At 43.9% G+C, this 19,816-nt stretch overlaps 1 protein-coding gene across 2 annotated transcripts in view; it reads left to right on the top strand.

The window, feature by feature from the left end:
- Positions 1-19,596, top strand: part of LOC143517193 (gasdermin-E-like) — a 36,348-nt gene extending 16,752 nt beyond the window's left edge. The window contains exons 1-9 of one of the 2 annotated variants that reach the window (XM_077009414.1): positions 1,854-2,848; positions 3,389-3,612; positions 4,053-4,245; positions 6,457-6,631; positions 16,133-16,259; positions 16,395-16,523; positions 17,535-17,888; positions 17,985-18,058; positions 18,567-19,596. In XM_077009414.1, coding sequence (XP_076865529.1) covers positions 3,405-3,612; positions 4,053-4,245; positions 6,457-6,631; positions 16,133-16,259; positions 16,395-16,523; positions 17,535-17,888; positions 17,985-18,058; positions 18,567-18,797 — 1,491 coding nt within the window. In that variant the 5' untranslated portion in view covers positions 1,854-2,848; positions 3,389-3,404 and the 3' untranslated portion in view covers positions 18,798-19,596. Of the gene's footprint in view, positions 1-1,853; positions 2,849-3,388; positions 3,613-4,052; positions 4,246-6,456; positions 6,632-16,132; positions 16,260-16,394; positions 16,524-17,534; positions 17,889-17,984; positions 18,059-18,566 lie in introns of those variants that run through there. The other variant, XM_077009413.1, reaches the window with a different exon arrangement.
- Positions 19,597-19,816: the final 220 nt, after the last annotated feature.

Raw genomic sequence — 19,816 nt, 5'->3', positions numbered from 1 at the left:
GACTTTACCTTTTTCAGTTATTGTTATCATTATTTTCACTATTATAACTGTGACGCTGAAGGAGGAGGCACGACAAGCGTCAGACAGTGCAACATAAAACGTTTAATGTGTACAAAAAAACACGCGTAAGCTCCGTGCGGAGTGCAAGCATACACGGACACTCTCACACAGGCACGAAACTTTAGACAAAGACGAGCACAAGACACTGCGCGAACGCACATTTAAATAGGTGATGAACACAGACCCTCGTGATCTCGAGACAAGGCACAGGTGCGACTACGAACACACTCACCGACAACCCACACCCACGCAACTACAAACATGGACATAACGACACGCAGACAACGTAGCGGCATGCCCACAGGGAAGGGTCCGGAGCTGTCACCGTAACAGAACCCCCCGCAAGGGGCTCGCTACTCTCGGAGCGTCCCGCACAGTTAGAAAGCCCCGAACCCACACCGACGGGCAGGTCCGGAGCCGCCGGGATCACGAGCCTCCGAGAGCCATCTCCGCCGGTCCTTGGAGCCGCGTTTCTAGCGCGCGTTGCGCTGCCCGGTGCCCCCATCGACCTTGCACCCGGTGGCCTCCCTCTGAGAGCTTCGGCCGCCTTCTTGGGCGCTACCGGAGTCCGGACGCTGCGCGCTGGCGGGTATCTGCGGCGTCACCGAAGGCACACCGAACCCCCACCTCGGACCGCTGGCTAGGCCGAGTCCCTCTCATGCTCCCGCAGTCACCGGTGCTTCACCCCTCGTTGTCTCCATCTCCTCCTCGTCCTCCGAGACACTCCGGCCCAGGGACATTGGTTCCTCGGCGGTCGTGCAGCGGGAACAGTCCATACTGCTCCCCGCTGATGGGGACTGAGGAACCTCCTTCCCTGAGTAGACGGTGCCCCCCGAACAACCAGAGGCGCTGTCTCCCTCCTCGCTCTCGTCGCTGAGCTCCGAGGGCAGCTGACGTCTTCTTCCTCCACGTAATACTCGGTGGGAGCCGAGTAGATGGAAGGGGGAGGGCTGACGTCTTCCTCCGCACCGTGGTGATCGGCGGGGTTCGAGTGGACGGATGGAGGTGGACTGACGTCTTCCTCTCCCTCCCTGTAATACTTGGTGGGCGCCGAGTAAACGGAAGGGGGAGGGCTGACCTCTTCCTCCTCCTCCTCACCGAAGCGCTCGGTGGGGTCTTTAGACAAAGACCAGCACAAGACACTGCGTGAACGCACATTAAATTGGTGATGAACACAGACCCTCGTGATCTCAAGACAAGGCACAGGTGCGACTACGAACACGCTCACCGACAACCCACACCTACGGAACTACAAACATGGACATAACGACACCCAGACAACGTAGCGGCACGCCCACACGGAAGGGTCCGGAGCTGTTACCGTAACAATAACCATTATTATTTATTAAATATTACTTTACTTTCTTTTTCTTTTCATGTAAATATATTTGTGTACACATATGTGTTTATATATATGTTTCTCTAAAAACTCTAAACTCAAAAAAAAAAAAAAAACTCAATCTCCGCTGTATACCGTCAGCCGGCACCAGCTGGCCTAGTCCGCGGCCGCGGTCCAACTCGTTCATGTGTTTACAGGCTCAGTCCACGGTTGCACCCTGAGCAGGTTTGCCTGACTATTGCGAGGGAGAGGTAATAGGCACCGTTAAACAGCAGCGTGACTACAGGCCGGGGCCGTAGTGCGCGTCAATGGCTCCTCCACGGGCTGAGTTAAACCACCGGCGTCCGGTGGCCCACTAACCCATCGGCCTACCAAGGAAATCCCCGGTAGTACTGTATGCCAGTCCACCCCTGCACCTGTCAAACTGCTCAGTAACGCAAATGTCGAATGAGCCAATCACATGGCAGCAACTCGATGCATTTAGGCATGTAGACATGGCATGTGGACACTGCTAATCAACTAGGATTTTCATGCACAACCATCTCTAGGGTTTACGTGTGTGATGCTATCATGTTGATATGGACCAGACTCTGATGAAAGTTTCAAGTACCTTGTTGAATATATGCCATGGAGGATTAAAGGCAGTTCTGAAATCAAAAGAGAGTCTAACTAGGTACTAGCAAGGTGTAGGCCTAAAGAATAAAGTGGTCGGTGAGTGTATTTTTAGTTTTTATCTGTTTAGCTCCATTCGCCACCGTAATAGCATAGTACGGTGCTTGTTTTAAACGAAAATGAAAAAAATGAAAAGATGACAATCCGATTTTGTAATTCTTTATTTCCTATACTGTCACATTAAAAAGCAAACATTTCTTTGCTGTTTTATGTAAGGACATTCTCACTAGCGTACTATGGTGTTTCGCAATCATTTTTCATATAAGGAGAAATAGGAGGTAGCCAGTCTCCTCTTAGTGCAGCTCTGGTAAAACCCCTATCACTAAATCACAACATTTCATTATGATAGCAGCTGCCACCCTCCTGTCTCAGACAGCAGTTCTTACATTTCAAACATTACATGTAGAGATTTAATATTTCTTTCTAAAGAACAGGTTGAACATGAATTAGTCTAAAATCAACAGCCTTCCCATCATTTAGACTGGAGTGGGTCATTCGTCCAGCACAACTACACAATCAGAACAACTGAATGAACAAGAACAAGCACCAAATCCACCGACATGTGACCAAGACCGACCAAGACCAACCAGGACCAATACAACCCCAAGTGTTTGTGTGATACTCCAAGTGGTTAAAAGGAAAAGCTTGTCAGCTTCAAACAACTAAATTTGAAGAATGTACAGCATGTTCTAAAGTTCAAAATCCTTTTCAGAGCAACTATTGTTCCAAATAGACATACTGCCAACATTAGAATACTACGGGTGTTGCATACTACAGGTGATTAATATTTATGATATTATATACAAAACTGAACATTTTTAATGTATTATTCTTTTATTATTTATTATTTTATTATTCTTTTAGTTAAGTTTCAGCCATCCATCACACATACAAACCACTCATGTCCCTTTATCGACAAAACCCATCAACCAACAAGCCACGCCCCTCGCATTCATCCTGTCCAATGCTTTCTCAGATATGCTGATTAGGTTTGCTGTTTACAGCATACTGAGCATTTTCTACTGGTTTGATTCCCTTCGTGACTACCAGTAGAGACACAATGGGACACAACCACTGCGCTGATTCCTTGGTAGAGTTCTGTTGATATTTGTTCAAAATATTAATACATTCAATTGTCAGAGGTGAGCAGGAATGAGCACATGGGTGTGATACAATAGTCTAGGGTTTAGGGTTAGTGTTTAGGGTTAGGGGAGAGAGGATCAGTGTAAACACTACTGAACTATATAACCATTCAGAATAACACACTGCATATACTGTTTCATTTGTAAATATACTTAACCACTTCATCACTTGCAGGTAACTGCGAGGAGACATGTTTGAAAAAATTACACAGAAGCTTCTTCACTGCATTAATCCGGATAATGATCTGGTCGCTGTTTCGAGCCTGACACATTCAGCAAAGCTGAATCCACTGGCAGTGGTAATGAAGCGTCCACCTAGGTCGTTTTGGCAGAATACGAAATACATACCCACAGGACTCACCCTCAATGACCTGCTACAGGGGGAGCCTGTTCAGCCAGGTATTCTCACACACACACATACACACACACAGCATGGAAACCAGACTGATTAAGATTTCAGTTGGCTTAGGATAGAAAGAGTATAACACACATGCATCCTCTTCAGGTTGCTTGGTAACCTCAGAGAGACCAGAAGAAAATGTGGATTCTTGTTTTTTTATTCATACTGTTACTATATACCCACACACATCTAGTTTATCATCTTTCTTTAACAATATACAAAGTGCTCTATATCTTTGTCTGTTTCAGTTTTTCCAGTGTTTGCATATTTATTTTACTACACGTGGACCAGTAGAGGACACAGCCCCCCAATAAATGCCCCAACACTGACCATCTGCTCTTAATACAGGAACAATTTACAGAATCTTCATTCAGACAGTTACTTGTGTTTCATATATAAAACAGTGGATTTGTGTGTGTGTGTGTGTGTGTGTTAACAGAGCTGGAGAACTCTGAGCTGGTGACATACCAGGAGAAACATAAAGGCAACATGTCTGGATCTGTGGAGGCAGGCGGAGGTGCATTTAACATTTCTGCACAGGGCAGTGGAGAGTCTGCTCTAAACTCCCTTCTCGGCACACTTTGTAAAGAAAACGTCAGTTTATCAAAACTCGTTAAGGACTCCAAAGAAAGGTTGTATTTACTATGACACCACTGTTTACTTTCCTTTTATACAAAACCAAGAGAAATCTCTACACATATCTAGAATCAGCGAAACTCTTGAATCAACATCACATCTAGAGTTTAGATTAAACTATATTCCCAGAGAGCAGAACCTCCACATGAAGTCAAGAATTAACTTAATCTCAATCAATTCAAGTATGAAATAATGGTCACTGATACACCGGAATATTTCATGTCCTCTTTTTAGTTCCCTACATTATTTACACTGCATGGATGCACCCAAGCTCCAGTGAAGACTAACAGTCCAAACATTAACTGAGTCAGTACTTTAAATCCAGCGTAGAGAAGCACTGACCTGAACTGTTGCTCTCTGTTTAGGACTTAAAAACAAACACTGTGAAATATGTGTTAATGGAAACTCTATTTCAGAGGTTTATTTCTCATGTGCTTCTGTTTTGCTCTCCCATGAGCCCACTACCTGTGGGACAGGTAGTACTAGGGGTTCGGTGCATTGTGTATTGGGCTGTGGCTGAAGGCGGGGGCCTTGGCATACCAATCCTTGGTTACTGAAGCTGGCTCTTGGGACATGGAACGTAACCTCTCTGGTTGGGAAGGAGCCTGAGCTGGTGTGCGAGGATGAGATTCCAACTAAATATAGTTGGGCTCACCTCGACACACGCTTTGAGTTCTGGAACCAATCCTCTCAAGAGAGGTTGGACTTTATTCTTTTCTGGAGTTGCCCAGGGTGAAAGGCGGAGGGCTGGAGTGGGCTTACTCATAGCTCCCCAGCTCACTGCCTGTGTGTTGGGGTTTTCCCCGGTAGACAAGAGGGTCGCTTCCCTGGTTGGGGAATGTTGTCTGTGCTCGTCACAGTCTGTCCATAACAAACACCTGATCGTCCTGATCGTGGAACACTGGACCAGCTTTTCACCCTTGCGAGGGTCCTAGAGGGTACATGGGAGTTTGCTCAACCAGTCCACATGTGTTTTGTGGATTTGGAGAAGGCATTTGACCGTGTCCCTCGGGGATTCCTCTGGGGGGTGCTCTGGGAGTATAGGGTACGGAGCCCGCAGGAGCTTGGTTCGCATGGCCGGTAGTAAGTCAGATTGGTTCCCGGTGGGAGTTGGACTCCGCCAGGGCTGCCCTTTGTCACTGATTCTGTTCATAACTTTTATGGACAGATTTTCTCTGCGTAGCCAAGTGGCGGAGGGGGATCAGTTTGCTGGCCTCAGATTATGTTGTCCTGTTGGCATCATCGGGCCAGGACCTACAGCTCTCGCTGCATCAGTTTGCAGCCGAGTGTGAAGTGGCTGGGATGAGAATCAGCACCTTTTAACACTGAGACCATGGTACTCAGTTGGTCAAGGGTTGAGTGCCCTCTCTGGGTCAGGAATGAGTCCTTGCCTCAAGTGGAGGAGTTCAAGTATCTCGGGTTCTTGTTCACAAGTGAGGGAAGGATGGAACGAGAGATTGACATGTGGATTGGTGCTGCGGCTACAGTATTGCAGACGCTGTACCGGACTATTGTGGTGAAGAGAGAGCTGAACCAAAAGGCAAAGCTCTTGATTTACTGGTCAATCTACGTTCTGATTCTTACCTATGGTCACGAGCTCTGGGTAGTGACCGAAAGAATGAGGTCGCGAATCCAAGTAGCCCAAATGAGTTTTCTCTGCAGGGTGTCCAGGCTCTCCCTTAGAGATAAGGTATGGAGCACGGTCATCTGGGAGAGGCTCAGAGTAGAGTCGCTCCTCTACGTAGAGAGGAGGCAGTTGAGGTGGTTCGGGCATCTGGTCCGGATGTCACCTGGAGGTGCTCCAGGAATGTCCAACTGGGAGGAGGCCCCAGGGAAGACCCAGGACACGCTGTAGAGATTATATCTCTCGGCTGTTCGGGGAACGCCTCAGTATCCTACCAGAGGAGCTAAAAGAGGTGGCAAGGGAGAGGGAAACCTGGGACTCTTTGCTTAGGCTCCTGCCCCCGCGACCCAAACCCGGATAAAGCGGATGACAGTGTATGGTTGGATGGATGGCTTCTGTTTGGTCCACACCCCTAATATACTACTAAATTTGACAGGGATTTTTGGACATCACAACTAGTTCGTTACTAATTATTTCACAACTCTGGTAGTGTTCAGCTTTGCTACGCCATCAGGAAACATACCTGTGCCTGAGTTTATTATTACAGTGTTTGTGTATCTCCTTGTTTTGGTGGGTTCTACAGGACAGTAGATCTTCACCATCCTCTGCTCAAGCAGAAGACTGACAAATCTAAGCTGAAGCTCACTGTAGTGCTGGAGCGTGTGTTCACCACCTCAAACTGCACAATCAAGTACAACAGTACGAGAGATGGCAACTGCAAAATCAAACTGAACCCCCTGAAGGCGCTGATAGAAGAGGTGGGATTCTGTATGGCCTATATATATATATATATATATATATATATATATATATATATATATATATATATATATATATATATATATATATATATATATAGATAGATAGATAGATATGAAAGTTTTTTGTTTTTTGTGAAGAATCAACAAGTTGTGTAGTGGAATGAAGTTTATTGGATATTTTAAACTTTCTTAACAAATGAGAAACAAAAATTGAGTGTGCAAAATTATTTGGCCCCCTTTGTAGCGCTACCTTTTGCTATGATTACAGCTGCAAGTCGCTTGGGGTATGTCTCTATCAGTGTTGCACTTCGAAAGACTGAAATTCATGCCCATTCTTCCTTGCAAAACAGCTCGAGCTCAGTGAGGTTGGATGGAGAGCGTTTGTGAACAGCAGTTTCCATCTCTTTCCACAGATTCTTGATTGAATTCTGGACTGGACTTTGAATTGGCAATTCTAACACCTGGATAAGTTTATTTGTGAATCTATATGCTGCCACCACCATGTTTGACCGTGGGGATGGCGTGTTCAGGGTGATGAGCTGTGTTGTTTTTAGACCAAACATATTGTTTTGCATTGTGGCCAAAAAGTTAGATTTTGGTTTCATCTGACCAGAGCACCTTCTTCCACATGTTTGGTGTGTCTTTAAACTAGACTTTTTATGGATATCTTTGAGAAATGACTTTTGTCTTGCCACTCTTCCATAAAGGCCAGATTAGTGCAGTGTATGACTGATTGTTGTCCTATGGACAGACTCTCCCACCTCAGCTGTAGAGCTCTGCAGTTGAATTAATAAATGAATGTTTCAATTTATATAGCGCCTTATCAGGATACCCAAGGCGCTTTACAATTGTAAACACAGCTACGTCACAGACAACCAATCACACACCGGCGAGAAGCGGCAGCCAATTGCGCACAGCGTACTCTCTACCAGGATCCACAGCCCCCTGGGGGACTGAATGGGGTGCAGGAAGGGGAGAGAGAGGACAGACCTTAGTGGCAGAGCACCATCCACCACTGGGCACACAAGCACACACACTCAGACAACAACTTGTTTTTATTGAACAGAGAGAGACATAGACACAAACTCAGGGAGAGACACAGACACACTCAGGGAGAATTTGTCTTGGACTGCCAATTTACCTAACCAGTTCATCCTGAGTCATCATGGACCTTTTGGCTGCATCTCTGATCAGTATTCTCCTTGTTTGAAATGAAAGTTTAGAGGGATGGCCGGGTCTTGGAAGATTTGCAGTGGTCTGATACTCCTTCCATTTCAATATGATCACTGTTGTGTCTTTACTACAACATAGTAAATATGAATAAATGATTCAACTTAGAGGTAGAACGAACATGACTTCTAGTTAGCTTCATGGTAGTCTCAATTTTGCACATATATCACTGCACTGGCAGATAACCTATAGGTAAACTCAGTAGCTAGGGGAGTGGTTCCGCTGAAGTAAATAGATCCACTTTATATGCTACAATCACAGTGCTCAGTGGGGGGTGGAAGTGTGTCAAACCCTAGACGTCAGATTGGCTACCATGTATGTCAATCAAAATACAACCGTCAGTGCTGATGGACGATAGCCTGTCATTCATCCACTACTTTTTAATGTCATGCGATCTACCCACACTTCCTTCACAAAATCCCGGACTAATTTGAAATCCCCCCCCGGACATTTTTTAGGTCTCAAAAGTAGGACATGTCCGTCTGGTCACCCTATCTCTGCACATTAAACAGAACCCTGAGACTATCACAGAGCAGGTGCATTTATATGGAGACGTGATTGCAGTAGTGAACCGTGACAATTAAACCTAGGCCCCCCCCCCCCCCCCCCCCCCCCCCCCGAAAATAATTTGATTCCTTTCCTAATTAACTGCAATAAATAAAAAAACTGAGATGACAGTATAGTTTTAGAAACGCAATACACAATAATATCTGTACTAGATAACTTCTTAAGCAAAATAAGGTTCCAACAAAATAAGGTTCCATAGCTCCGTGTTCCTCGGAAGCGGAATATGTAAACAACGCACACGAGTGCATCAAAGGTGTCGTTTTGCTTAAAATAAACAGTCTTTGGTTCCTGTTTTATGCTTGTTTTATTAACACATGTGCACGTAACTACTGATCGCCATTATCGTTCATCTCGTTCTCCCGCTCTCACGTTCTCGCAATAACTCCAAAACATCAACTATACTACATATTCCTCCCTTGTTTAGAACAAAAGTCTATCTGTAACTAACAAACATATTTTCTTATACAGCTCAACACATATTGTTCCAAAAATCTCCAATCAAACAAGACATTATTACTATTATTATTAATTTTTTTTTATGTCTCTCTATATCTGATGGGCTTTCTAATAACACGGCCCTTCCTGGTAGTAATGACCTCAGGAACAGCTAGTTCAGTTTCAGGTGGGGTCTCATCTACTGGAGCAGTCTCAGCAATAGGCGTATCCTCTGTGTCATTATTAGTTTGAGTATGGTGTGCCAAAGGATGTTCAAAAGTGTCAAAGTCCATTACCACAGGTGTATGTCGAAGATGTTTGACATTTCGGATCACTTTTGATCCATCCTCTGTGTTGACCAGTTCAAAAGAGTTGTCTGCTGTGTTTCTCAGTAGTACATAGCGAATATCTTTGTACGTGGGATCCAACTTTCCATTCTCCAGACTGGCAATGTAGACCACGTCACCAACTTTAAAGTTGTGTTCCTTTGCCCTGTTGGTCTGGTCAGCATACTGTTTCATTTTAGTTTTATATTTATCGTGATGGATTCTGACATCTGCTTCTCTTTCCTGTTCTTTTGGATTTTCTCTTTTCTTCTCCAGGATAGGACACTTTGTGCGGATGTCTCGTCCAAACATGAGCATGGCTGGTGTTTCTCCTGATGCTCTGTGTGGTGTAGAGCGATATGCCATTAGGATCTTTGGAAGTTCCTCTTGCCATGTTTTTCCTTCACACTTGGTTGCTCTGAAGGCTTTCTTCAAGTATCTGTGAAATCTTTCAATTCTTCCGTTGCTTTTTGGGTAATACGGTGATGCTCTGATGTGCTTAATGCCACTTGACTTAAGAAATAACTCAAAAAACTGTCCTACAAACTGCCTTCCATTGTCAGTAACAGCCTCTAACGGATAACCAAACCTAGCAAATATTTTTGTCAGCTCTGTGATCACAGTAGCTGAAGAGATATCTGAAATAACTACGGCCTCTGGAAAGGACGTAAAGTTGTCTATCACAGTTAGCACATACTTGTTTTGGATAGGACCCACTAGATCAATACCTATCTTGGTCCATAGTCTTGGTGGTAGCTCCAGTGGTTGAAGAGGTTGATCTTCATGTAGTTGTTGGTTATGCACACAGTTTCTAATTAGTCTTTCTACATCTAGGTCCATATTTGGCCAGTAGAATTTGCTTCTTAGGTATTGTTTTGTGCGGACCACCCCTTGGTGAGTCTCATGTGCAACCATAAGTGCTTGTTTTATCATTGTTTTTGGTAGTATTATTCTGTGTCCCCTCAGCACAAGTCCATCATATGTGCACAACTCTCCAGCGCATCTGTTGTAAGGCTGAAGTTCCTCTGGAACAGGATTTGGCCATTTTCCTGTCTCCACAATTGTCTTTAGTTGTTTCAGAGTGTCATCCTCTGTCATTTTCTGTTTGATGTCCTCAAGATTCATGGCTTTTACCTCATTCATTGTCACTGACAACACTCTGTCCACATAAGTGTCCACATACTCATTGTACTCTGTCTCTGGTAAAGGGAGTCGTGAGAGTGAATCTGCTACATTAGACTTTCCACCAATATGCTCTATCTTGTAATCATATGGTTGTAGTCTCAAGCTAAGTCTTTGTATTCGTGGTGGTAACAGCGTTGCTTTCTCTGGGTTAAACATATAAATGAGGGGTTTGTGGTCTGTTTGTAAAGTAAACTTGGCCCCCCATAAGTACGTTCTAAAATGTTCCACAGCCCATACACATCCCAAAGCCTCACGTTCTATCTGAGAATAGCGACGTTCTGTTGGGGTCAGTGAACGACTTGCGTACGCCACTGGCTTGTTCTGTCCATCTGATTGGGTCTGTAATAAAACTGCACCTAGTCCTACTGGACTCGCATCACTAATGACGACTGTAGGAGCATTTAGTTTAAAGTAAGCCAGACATGGCTCACTTACCAGAGCTTCTTTCATTGCTTTGAATGATCTCTCTGTTTCACTTGTCCAGTCCCATGCTTGTCCTTTTCTAGTTAGCTTCTGTAGTGGTTCTGATAAGTTTGCATAATTTGGTATAAACTTCATTAGAAATCCACAGGTGCCTAGGAATGAGCGGAGTAACTGGACATTTTCAGGTCTTGGTGCTTTGCGGATGGCTTCTACCTTTCTCAGGTCGGGTTTAATTCCTTCTGCAGTGATCACATGCCCAAGTATCTCAATTTGTTGTAGACCGAAGATACACTTGTTTCTATTGAGGGTTAAACCTCTGTCCTTGAATCGTTGAAAGACTTGTCTCAGTCTCTGTTCAAGCTGCTCTTCATTCTCACCGAAGATCACAACGTCATCCATATAACAGACAGTGCCAGGCATTCCACATAACATCGAGTCCATAGCCTTCTGATAGGCTTCAGGTGCGCTCGATAATCCAAATGGAACTTTTCTGAAGCGATAGCACCCTCTGTGTGTGATGAATGTCGTTAGAGGTCTGGATTCTGGGGCTAAGTCACACTGCCAAAACCCTTTCCGTGCATCCAGTTTAGCAAACACTTTTGCTCCCTGCACTGCTTGTAAGATGCTGTCCACCGTTGGCACTGGATGCCTCTCCCTGATCACGGCTTTATTCACTTCTCTAAGGTCTATGCATAGCCTCACTTCTTTTGTATCTTTCTTAGGTACAATCAGGATATTAGAAATCCATTCTGATCCTTCATTCACTTCTTCTATGATACCTTGATCAAGCATCCTGTCTAGCTCCTGGTTTACAGCTTCCATCATGGGATAAGGGACTCTCCTTAAACCCTGTGCTACAGGTGGGATTTTGGCATCCACTGTGACCTTGTGACTATAACCTTTAATCTGACCTAGTCCTTTGAAGATCAGCGAGTACTCTTTAACAAGTTCCTCAAATCTATCTGTATACCCTACTGTGTTAATTTTTTCTCCAGTGTTAAGTATATTTAATTCAAAGCTTGTTTTTCTGCCCAGCAGTGCTTCTACATTTCCGTCTACCACATATATATCATCTTTGACTACTTTATCTTTCCACGTCATTTCTGCTTCAAAGTATCCAACACACTTAAGTGGAGTGGTTTGAGCATAGGCATAAATTTTTTTTTTAGTTGGTTTCAGCTTTGTTCTAGTGGACATTGTTCTTTTATACAGGTCTTGTCCTATAAAGTTTCTTCCACTTCCTGTATCTATGACCATTTTCAGCCATTGTCCATTAACCTTGACTCTTTCAGTACCTTCAGGATCCACTGCGTGGATGAATTCATCAGAATCTGAATCCTCCTGTAGTACTGCTCTCACAGGTTTTCCTGACTTTGTCTTTTCTTTATCCTTATATCTGTCTTTACTTTTGTCACCGTTGTTTTCTGGCTGTACTTTCTTTTTCTTTTTAAAACACATGCGTGCGTAATGTCCCGTTTTCTGACAGTAAAGACAGGTCGCTGACTTGGCTCCACATTCATCTGCTGTGTGAGTGTTCATTCCACATCTGTGACACTGGGTGTCGCTGTTGGCTTGCTCTTGGCTGCTCTTTCCTCCTCGACCAGTTCTGGGTTTCCGTCCGCGGTCAGAACGTGCACCTTTCCTAGTAAAATGAACCTGGTTGTCACTTGCTCTGTGAGCAACACTCTCTGTGAAAAGTTTGGATTCTGTCTGTGCTGCTTCAAAAGCTCTTGCAGTTGACAATGCTTTATCTAAACTCAGCCCCTCCTCCTGCAACAATTTGTGTCGCAGTTTTTTCATGGCACATTTTTCCACTATCTGATCCCTTAGCATGTCGTTCTCCAGCGTGCCAAAATCACACGACTTTGCTAGTTCTCTTAATGAATTTACAAAAGCATCTATTGACTCATCGGGGCACTGAGCTCTCTGTCTAAACTTGTGTCTTTCTAAGACGACGTTCTTTCGTGGAGTAAAATATGTGTCTAGAGCAGCAACAGTCTGTGCATATGTACCTTTATCTCCAGGTAGATTAGCAAAAATTCTCTGCGTAGGCGCTCCTATGCAATGCAAAAGAGTGGCTCTCCTTACCAAATCCTGCGCGTTAATAGTTCCACTGGCAACTTCGAAAAAGCTATAAGAGTCCTTCCATAGGTTATACTCGGTAAATAAATCAGACGCACCCAGGTTCAGTGGGGCGGGCGGAACCAGTTGAGCGTAGCCGGGTCCTGGCGCAGCACGTGCTGCTCCTTGCTGTAGCTCGTTATCCGACATTTTCTTTTTAATTTATCGGTATTCCTATAATGCCTGGTACTCCTATTTTGCCTGTGGGTTCCTGGCAGATCGGGTCCTCGTCGCCAAATGTCGTGTTGCTTAAAATAAACAGTCTTTGGTTCCTGTTTTATGCTTGTTTTATTAACACATGTGCACGTAACTACTGATCGCCATTATCGTTCATCTCGTTCTCCCGCTCTCGCGATAACTCCAAAACATCAACTATACTACAAAAGGAATGAATCGAAACTAGCTATCTTGCTAACGCCAGCTAGTGTCGCCACAGCGGGCGAAAATTATCATACAGTTAAGCCCACCCACTAAGAGGGAAGATATGATTGGTCAATTTTACTGTTATTTGAAACTGGTATAGGCCCTTTTCACAACAAAACGGAAATACATCACCGCCGGGTAAAACAAGTTCCGGTACTCGCAGAAGATAGTTGTTGTCAATTCACCTCAGCATGGAGCGTGTGTTTACTTCATCCCTGTCGTCGCTGCCGAGACTGAATTTTAAATACGTTTCCAGTATCGTTGGAGAACATTCAACAACGAATGGTTCCAAGTTAAATAGAGGCTACAAATTGTTTGTAGAATAATTTATTCACTTATACCAGGGTAAGCTAACACCAGCTAGCACTAGCTAGGTAACTATTATTTAAGGTATAGCTGGTTCCATTAGTCATCCTACGGAGTGGTAAAACAGTCTATATTATTATGATATATATTATAATATTACAAATGATACTGACAGCTTTAGTTAACAATATCTAGCTAGGTTAAGCTGGGCGTACACTGTGCGATTTTTGGCCCATTTTCAGCCGATTTTTCACTCGTGCGACTATTTTTGCGATCGGGCTGAGTTTCGGCTCAATCGCGTGTCGTGCATCGTATAGTTTACACAGGTAAACGAGGAGCGATTCACACCTCACGACCAACGCCCGATCAGAAATCGCAGCGTCGCAAGAATATCAAACATGTTTGAAATTCAAATCGCTCCTCGTGAGAGTATTGCACTGTTGAAGCAGCTCCACGAGCGGACTCTCCCTGCGATTTAGTCGTAGTTTGAGCTGGAGCTAAGCACATGATTTAAAATATCGTAGTGTACGCCCAGCTTTAGCAAGCCAAGGGACGTCAGCTATTGATTGTTTGGTTTACATCAGTATCAATAAAGTTCATGACACACACCAAGTTATTACGTGTTATTGTTTATTCAGTGTCCAATATAGTCGACAGCAAAGTGATGGTCAGAGCTAAATGCTACCGAGCAGAGCTGGATGCTAGCGGATCACAACTAGTTTCAGAGCCGTTTCAGTGGAACAGTTGCTGTCCGCACTAGTAGATGTCGTGGTGTACTGCCAGCCGAGGGCTTGCTCTTTTCTAGCTAGATGCTATCGGATCACGGCTAGAAGCTAGCGAACCGGGGCTAGAAGCTATCGGATCGGGGCTAGAAGCTATCGGATCACGGCTAGAAGCTAGCGAACCGGGGCTAGATGCTAGCGAACCGGGGCTAGATGCTATCGGATCACGGCTAGAAGCTATCGGATCACGGCTAGAAGCTAGCGAACCGGGGCTAGAAGCTAGCGAACCGGGGCTAGAAGCTAGCGAACCGGGGCTAGAAGCTATCGGATGACGGCTAGAAGCTACCGAACCGGGGCTAGAAGCTAGCGAACCGGGGCTAGAAGCTATCGGATGACGGCTAGAAGCTAGCGAACCGGAGCTAAAAGCTAGCGAACCGGAGCTAAAAGCTAGCGAACCGGAGCTAAAAGCTAGCGGACCGGGGCTAGATGCTATCGGACCGGGGCTAGAAGCTAGCGAACCGGAGCTAGAAGCTAGCGAACCGGGGCTAGATGCTAGCGGGTAACAGCTAGATGCTAGCGGATGTACGTGTACTCCCAGCCGAGAGCTTGATCTTTCAAACGCGGACAGCAACTGTTCCACTGAAACCGGCTGGGAACAGTAACAGTACTGGGGACAGTAACAGTACTGGGAACAGTAACAGGGAACAGCACCAACTTTTAGCCACGAGCTTCCTGCTATGTAGTCTGCAGCAGTGAAATGCTGGCTACACACAAAGATGCTCCGTATCACAAAGTTTTCCCCTTCATCCCTCCTAATTGCACAAACCCATTTTCTTTTCTGCTCGTCGTCAGCCGGATAACCATAGAAACTGAGATACGACTGTTTTTGCTTCGAGATCGAGCACCCTGGTGCACTGCAAAAGCTCTTGTTATTGGACTCTGCCATTGTTTAATGTGTAACGGAAGTAACTTTACCCTGCAACGAGAGCTTCCGGAAGAAAAAATGCGGAAGTGTGAAAAGGGCCTATTGCGCTGAATTATAACTGCCAGGCCCTCTGTAAACGAACAGCGGGACCACCAATCACCAACATTCTGCGGAGGCATCACAGTTCTGATAGGGGGAGACACAGGCTCACAGGCTTCCACTTAACCCCTCACCTTCCAACACAGATTGAATAGACATGGTTGAATAATTTATTTGCTTATATTTTTGTAATTGTTTAGATGTCGATTGTCAAACTGTAAGTAGATTTAAAAAATTGGATAAATTGTATTATATATATTTATGTTTTAAGAATATTTTAGGCCCTCTGAGAGGGCGTAGAGGGCCCTGACGATTCTCCACTGCTTGATTGCACACAGGTGGATTATATTTATCATGATCAGTCATTTAGGACAACACTGGATGATTCAGAAATCCTCACTGAACTTCTGGAGTGAGTTTGCTGCACTGAAAGTAAAGGAGCCAAAAAATATTGCACGCTCCACTTTTCTGTTTTTTTTTTATTTGTTAAGAGTTTAAAATATCCAATAAATTTTGTTCCACTTCACAATTGTGTCTCACTTGTTGTTGATTCTTCACAAAAAGAACATTTTAATATCTTTATGTCTGAAGCCTGAAATGTGGAAAAAAGGTTGAAAGGTGTATATATATATATATATATATATATATATATATATATATATATATATATATATATATATATATATATATATATGTCCAACTGCTCATTTACATGATAAATAATGTGTGTGCACAGGTGAAGTTGACCTTCGCACAGAGTGGAACTCTACATTTTGATACAGATGTTACCATGGAGATACCAAGCCACACTGTTTTGGCTTATGGTGTCAGAGAGCTGAACATCCAAAACGACAGCCACTATGGTTAGTGTGTTCTTTAGTGTGTACTTTAGGGTGTGTGTGAATCTATGTGTGAGTGTTCTCATCATTTAAACATATCTGAATATAAAGACTACTATCGAACTATATTGTATATTTAGACTGTCTGTGTGTTTTCAGATATCAGCATGTATCCTGAGGGCTTAGAGGCGGATGACTTTACAGAGTCTAATAGTGAGGAAGAAGTGGATGGCTTACTGGCAGCACCAGAAATACAAGAAGGGTCCTCACTGAGCGCGCTCAGTTCAGGTGTGTGTGTGTGTGTGTATGTAAGTAGAAAACAGAATAACTAAATTGACCTGTGACTGCTCTTCCCTTTTCGTCAGGCTTTGTAGGATCCGCGTCATTTATAACATCTTTCTGTGTAATGCACATCACCGAGATTTACATTTATAACATTTACATTTATGGCATTTGGCAGACACCCTTATCCAGAGCGACTTACATTTTATCTCATTTTTTTTATACAAGTGAGCAATTGAGGGTTAAGGGCCTTGCTCAGGGGCACCTCAGTCATAGCCTCAGGTCTGGGAATCGAACCCACGACCCTCCGGTCACAAGACCAGTTCCCTAACCACCAGGCCATGACTGCCCACCATAACATTAAGCAGAATGAATTCTAGCCAGTAAAAGAGGTTAGAGGCCCAGGTGGCACTAAACTAGGATACTGGCAGATAAAGGAGTTAATGCTGAGACCTCAAAAAAAATACAAGTACCAAGAGTGTTCAGTTAATCAGTAGTAGTAGAATAGATGTACAATATTAGTGATCATTTCCTCCACAAATAGATGAGTGTTCAGTCTGTGTTTGAAAACTGCAGGACACTCAGCTGTTCAGGTAGTTGGTGGAGGTGAGAGCCCAGACAGAGAAGAGCCTTCATGTTTGTGTTCCATGAGACTTGAAGGATGGTGTTTCAAGTCAAGCCATCCTTGCGGTTGGAAGTGCTTATGGTTTGGATCGGGCTTTAACCATTGCCACGGTCTAGAGAGGGGCGAGTCCATTTTTTGCTTTGTAGGCCAGCATCAGGATTTTAAAACTGATATGAAAAGGAAGTGGAAGTGGAGTAAAGCACTGAACACCCGAGCAGCCACTTAACTGTAGCAGTTAATATATGTGCTTTTCAAGACACACAAGGGCATGTGTTGAGTGGCTTTGACTGTGTGTGTGTGTGTGTGTGTGTGTGTGTGTGTGTGTGTGTGTGTGTGTGTGTGTGTGTGTGTGTGTGTGTGTGTGTGTGTGTGTGTGTTTCTCTCTGCTGCAGAGTTGGAGGAAGCAAAGTCTCTCTTGTGTTTGTTGGCTGGTCTGTCACATCAGTCTTGCTCCCCTCTGCTACTGCAGCTCCGACAGATTCTACTGAACCGTGACTATTTGTCTGTTTTGGAGGACAGACTGGAGGAGCTGGTCTATGATGATGCTCCCAGCCTTTACCACAGCAGCTGCTCTCACTCTCCTCATCAGATTATTGACACGTTCTTGGATCTGCTGATACAGTCTGACACAACCAGTGAAACGAGTCTGTCCACAGAATCCACCAATCCTGGAGCTTCCATGAGGTTGTCCAAGCAGAATCAGAAAGTCCTGGTTGCCATGTACAACCTCGTGAGTGCAGCTATTGGTGGGTGAACCTAAACTTACACTCTGGCCTTGTATGTATGTCAGTTGTGTCATCATACAATCGGTGATGTATTATTCTTGTGTGTTTGGTGATTAGGTTTGACAGATGATGGACTCCTCTTACTAGAAAACTTCTGCTCTTCACAAGAACTCAATGAGTTAAATGAATTAGTAAGTCTCATGTCTCTTGGATTCTTCACTGTAGGGTCATCAGTGCTCTCCGTCTAATATCTACAACGCTCTACCTGAGTTCTCTGGAAATTGCTGCCACCTTGGGTCTGTTTTACTGCACTGTACTATTTTTTATTGGTAATTTATTTATTTATTGGAGTGATCCTATGTATGTCTTTTGCATGTAAGCTTAGACTGCCCCTTGGGATCTAACCTGTTTGCTTTGCCTGACTACACCCTTGTTGACTACACCCTTGTTGACTACACCCATGTCTTACACTCTTCATAAAATGTGTGAATGGATCCATCTCCTGACCCCAAGTCTCTAATGTCAGTTACACTATTTTCCTTGGAAATGTCTGGATCTTTAGTTCCTTGTGGGTTAGACAGGAGACATTGTGTGCAGTCCATGGTTTTTACTGTTCCTGTTATTGTACAGTGATTCAGAGGATTGTCCTTCATAGACGTCCTTAATGAAGTGTTATTTGTGTGTTTGTGCTCTGATCAGGTAACCCTCCTAACACACAACTCCCAGCCCCTCCTCCTCACAGACCTGCCTGCTCCCCTGCAGAGTGAGGACCTGCTCAGGAGGGTGGAGCAGCTGTTCAGCTCATCCAATGTTGGACTGAAGACTGAAGATGGAAAACTGTGGACAGAGATTACATGCAGTAGTGAAGTCTTCCCCTACCTACTATGCGTTGTCATTCATGGCCTTGCGTACCTGAGTGAGATCCAGTGATAGTTGTGCTGAAGTATAATGCCTTATACAATACTAAAGCATGCTAGTAGAGTTAGGTAGTACAGTTAATCCACTTCCTGTCCAAGAAACATATTTAGCTAAATGTGTCTTTATTTGATATTAATACAAATGCTGTATCTGAATTAATTCTGAGTTTCAGCAAAGTGTCTGAAAAGCATTGCAGATTTTTTATGTTATAAAAACCATGCAACCTACATTTAATCTGGAGCAAACCAAAAGTAAAGAACTTTGTGAGAGCTTTATCTTCAGGAATGGTCATCTTCTGCAAGAGGAGATCTTTGGGGAAATTAGCAGCTACATGTGGTTTTAGGTAAGCAGGGCATTCCTAGACTGTGCAGGGCCCTGGGGTTCAGCCCAAGAACAAATATTCAATACAATCTTTAACAAGTGTTCCTGAGGTCAAACCCAGAATTCGATCAGATCTTTCTTTTAAGGGGTTTTATGGGTTACTATATAAGTAATTTTTTTATGAGATTTATTGAATATGTGAAAACACAAGCAGCACACCAACATGTTCTGCTGTGAGCTCCATCCTGTCCCTCTGCCTGCATGCCTGTTTACTGAGAAAATGTCTTTTGTGCACCTAGAGAACAGGATGATATAACAATGGAGAGTGGAATGAATTAGATATATCCTCTGTACCTTTTTCACCAGTAAAATGTTATTCTTTTTAGTTTTGGTTTATATTTCTTTTATTGGCTGTCTCTATTCACTATTAAAACTGCTTTATATTTCTTTTATTGGCTGTCTCTATTTACTATTAAAACTGCTTTAAACACATTGTTTTAAGTGTGAGTCATTACATCCACTACCTTAATAGTTGACCTGTTAGTGGTCCATACATTTTCAGAGAATGTTTCTCCATACAAAAAATGTGGATAGAAGAGCTGACTAAGACGTTATTGTAAAGCCTCGTTAATACACTCATCCATGTTCTTACTAGCTCTTACTAACTCTTACTAGTTCTTACTAGTTCTTACTAGCTCTTACTAACTCTT

The sequence above is a fragment of the Brachyhypopomus gauderio genome, chromosome 6, assembly GCF_052324685.1.
Source record: "Brachyhypopomus gauderio isolate BG-103 chromosome 6, BGAUD_0.2, whole genome shotgun sequence".
In the NCBI taxonomy this organism is placed as follows: Eukaryota; Metazoa; Chordata; class Actinopteri; order Gymnotiformes; family Hypopomidae; genus Brachyhypopomus; species Brachyhypopomus gauderio.
Note: the sequence above shows the minus strand (reverse complement) of the source record. Positions and strands in the feature narration are given on the sequence as shown.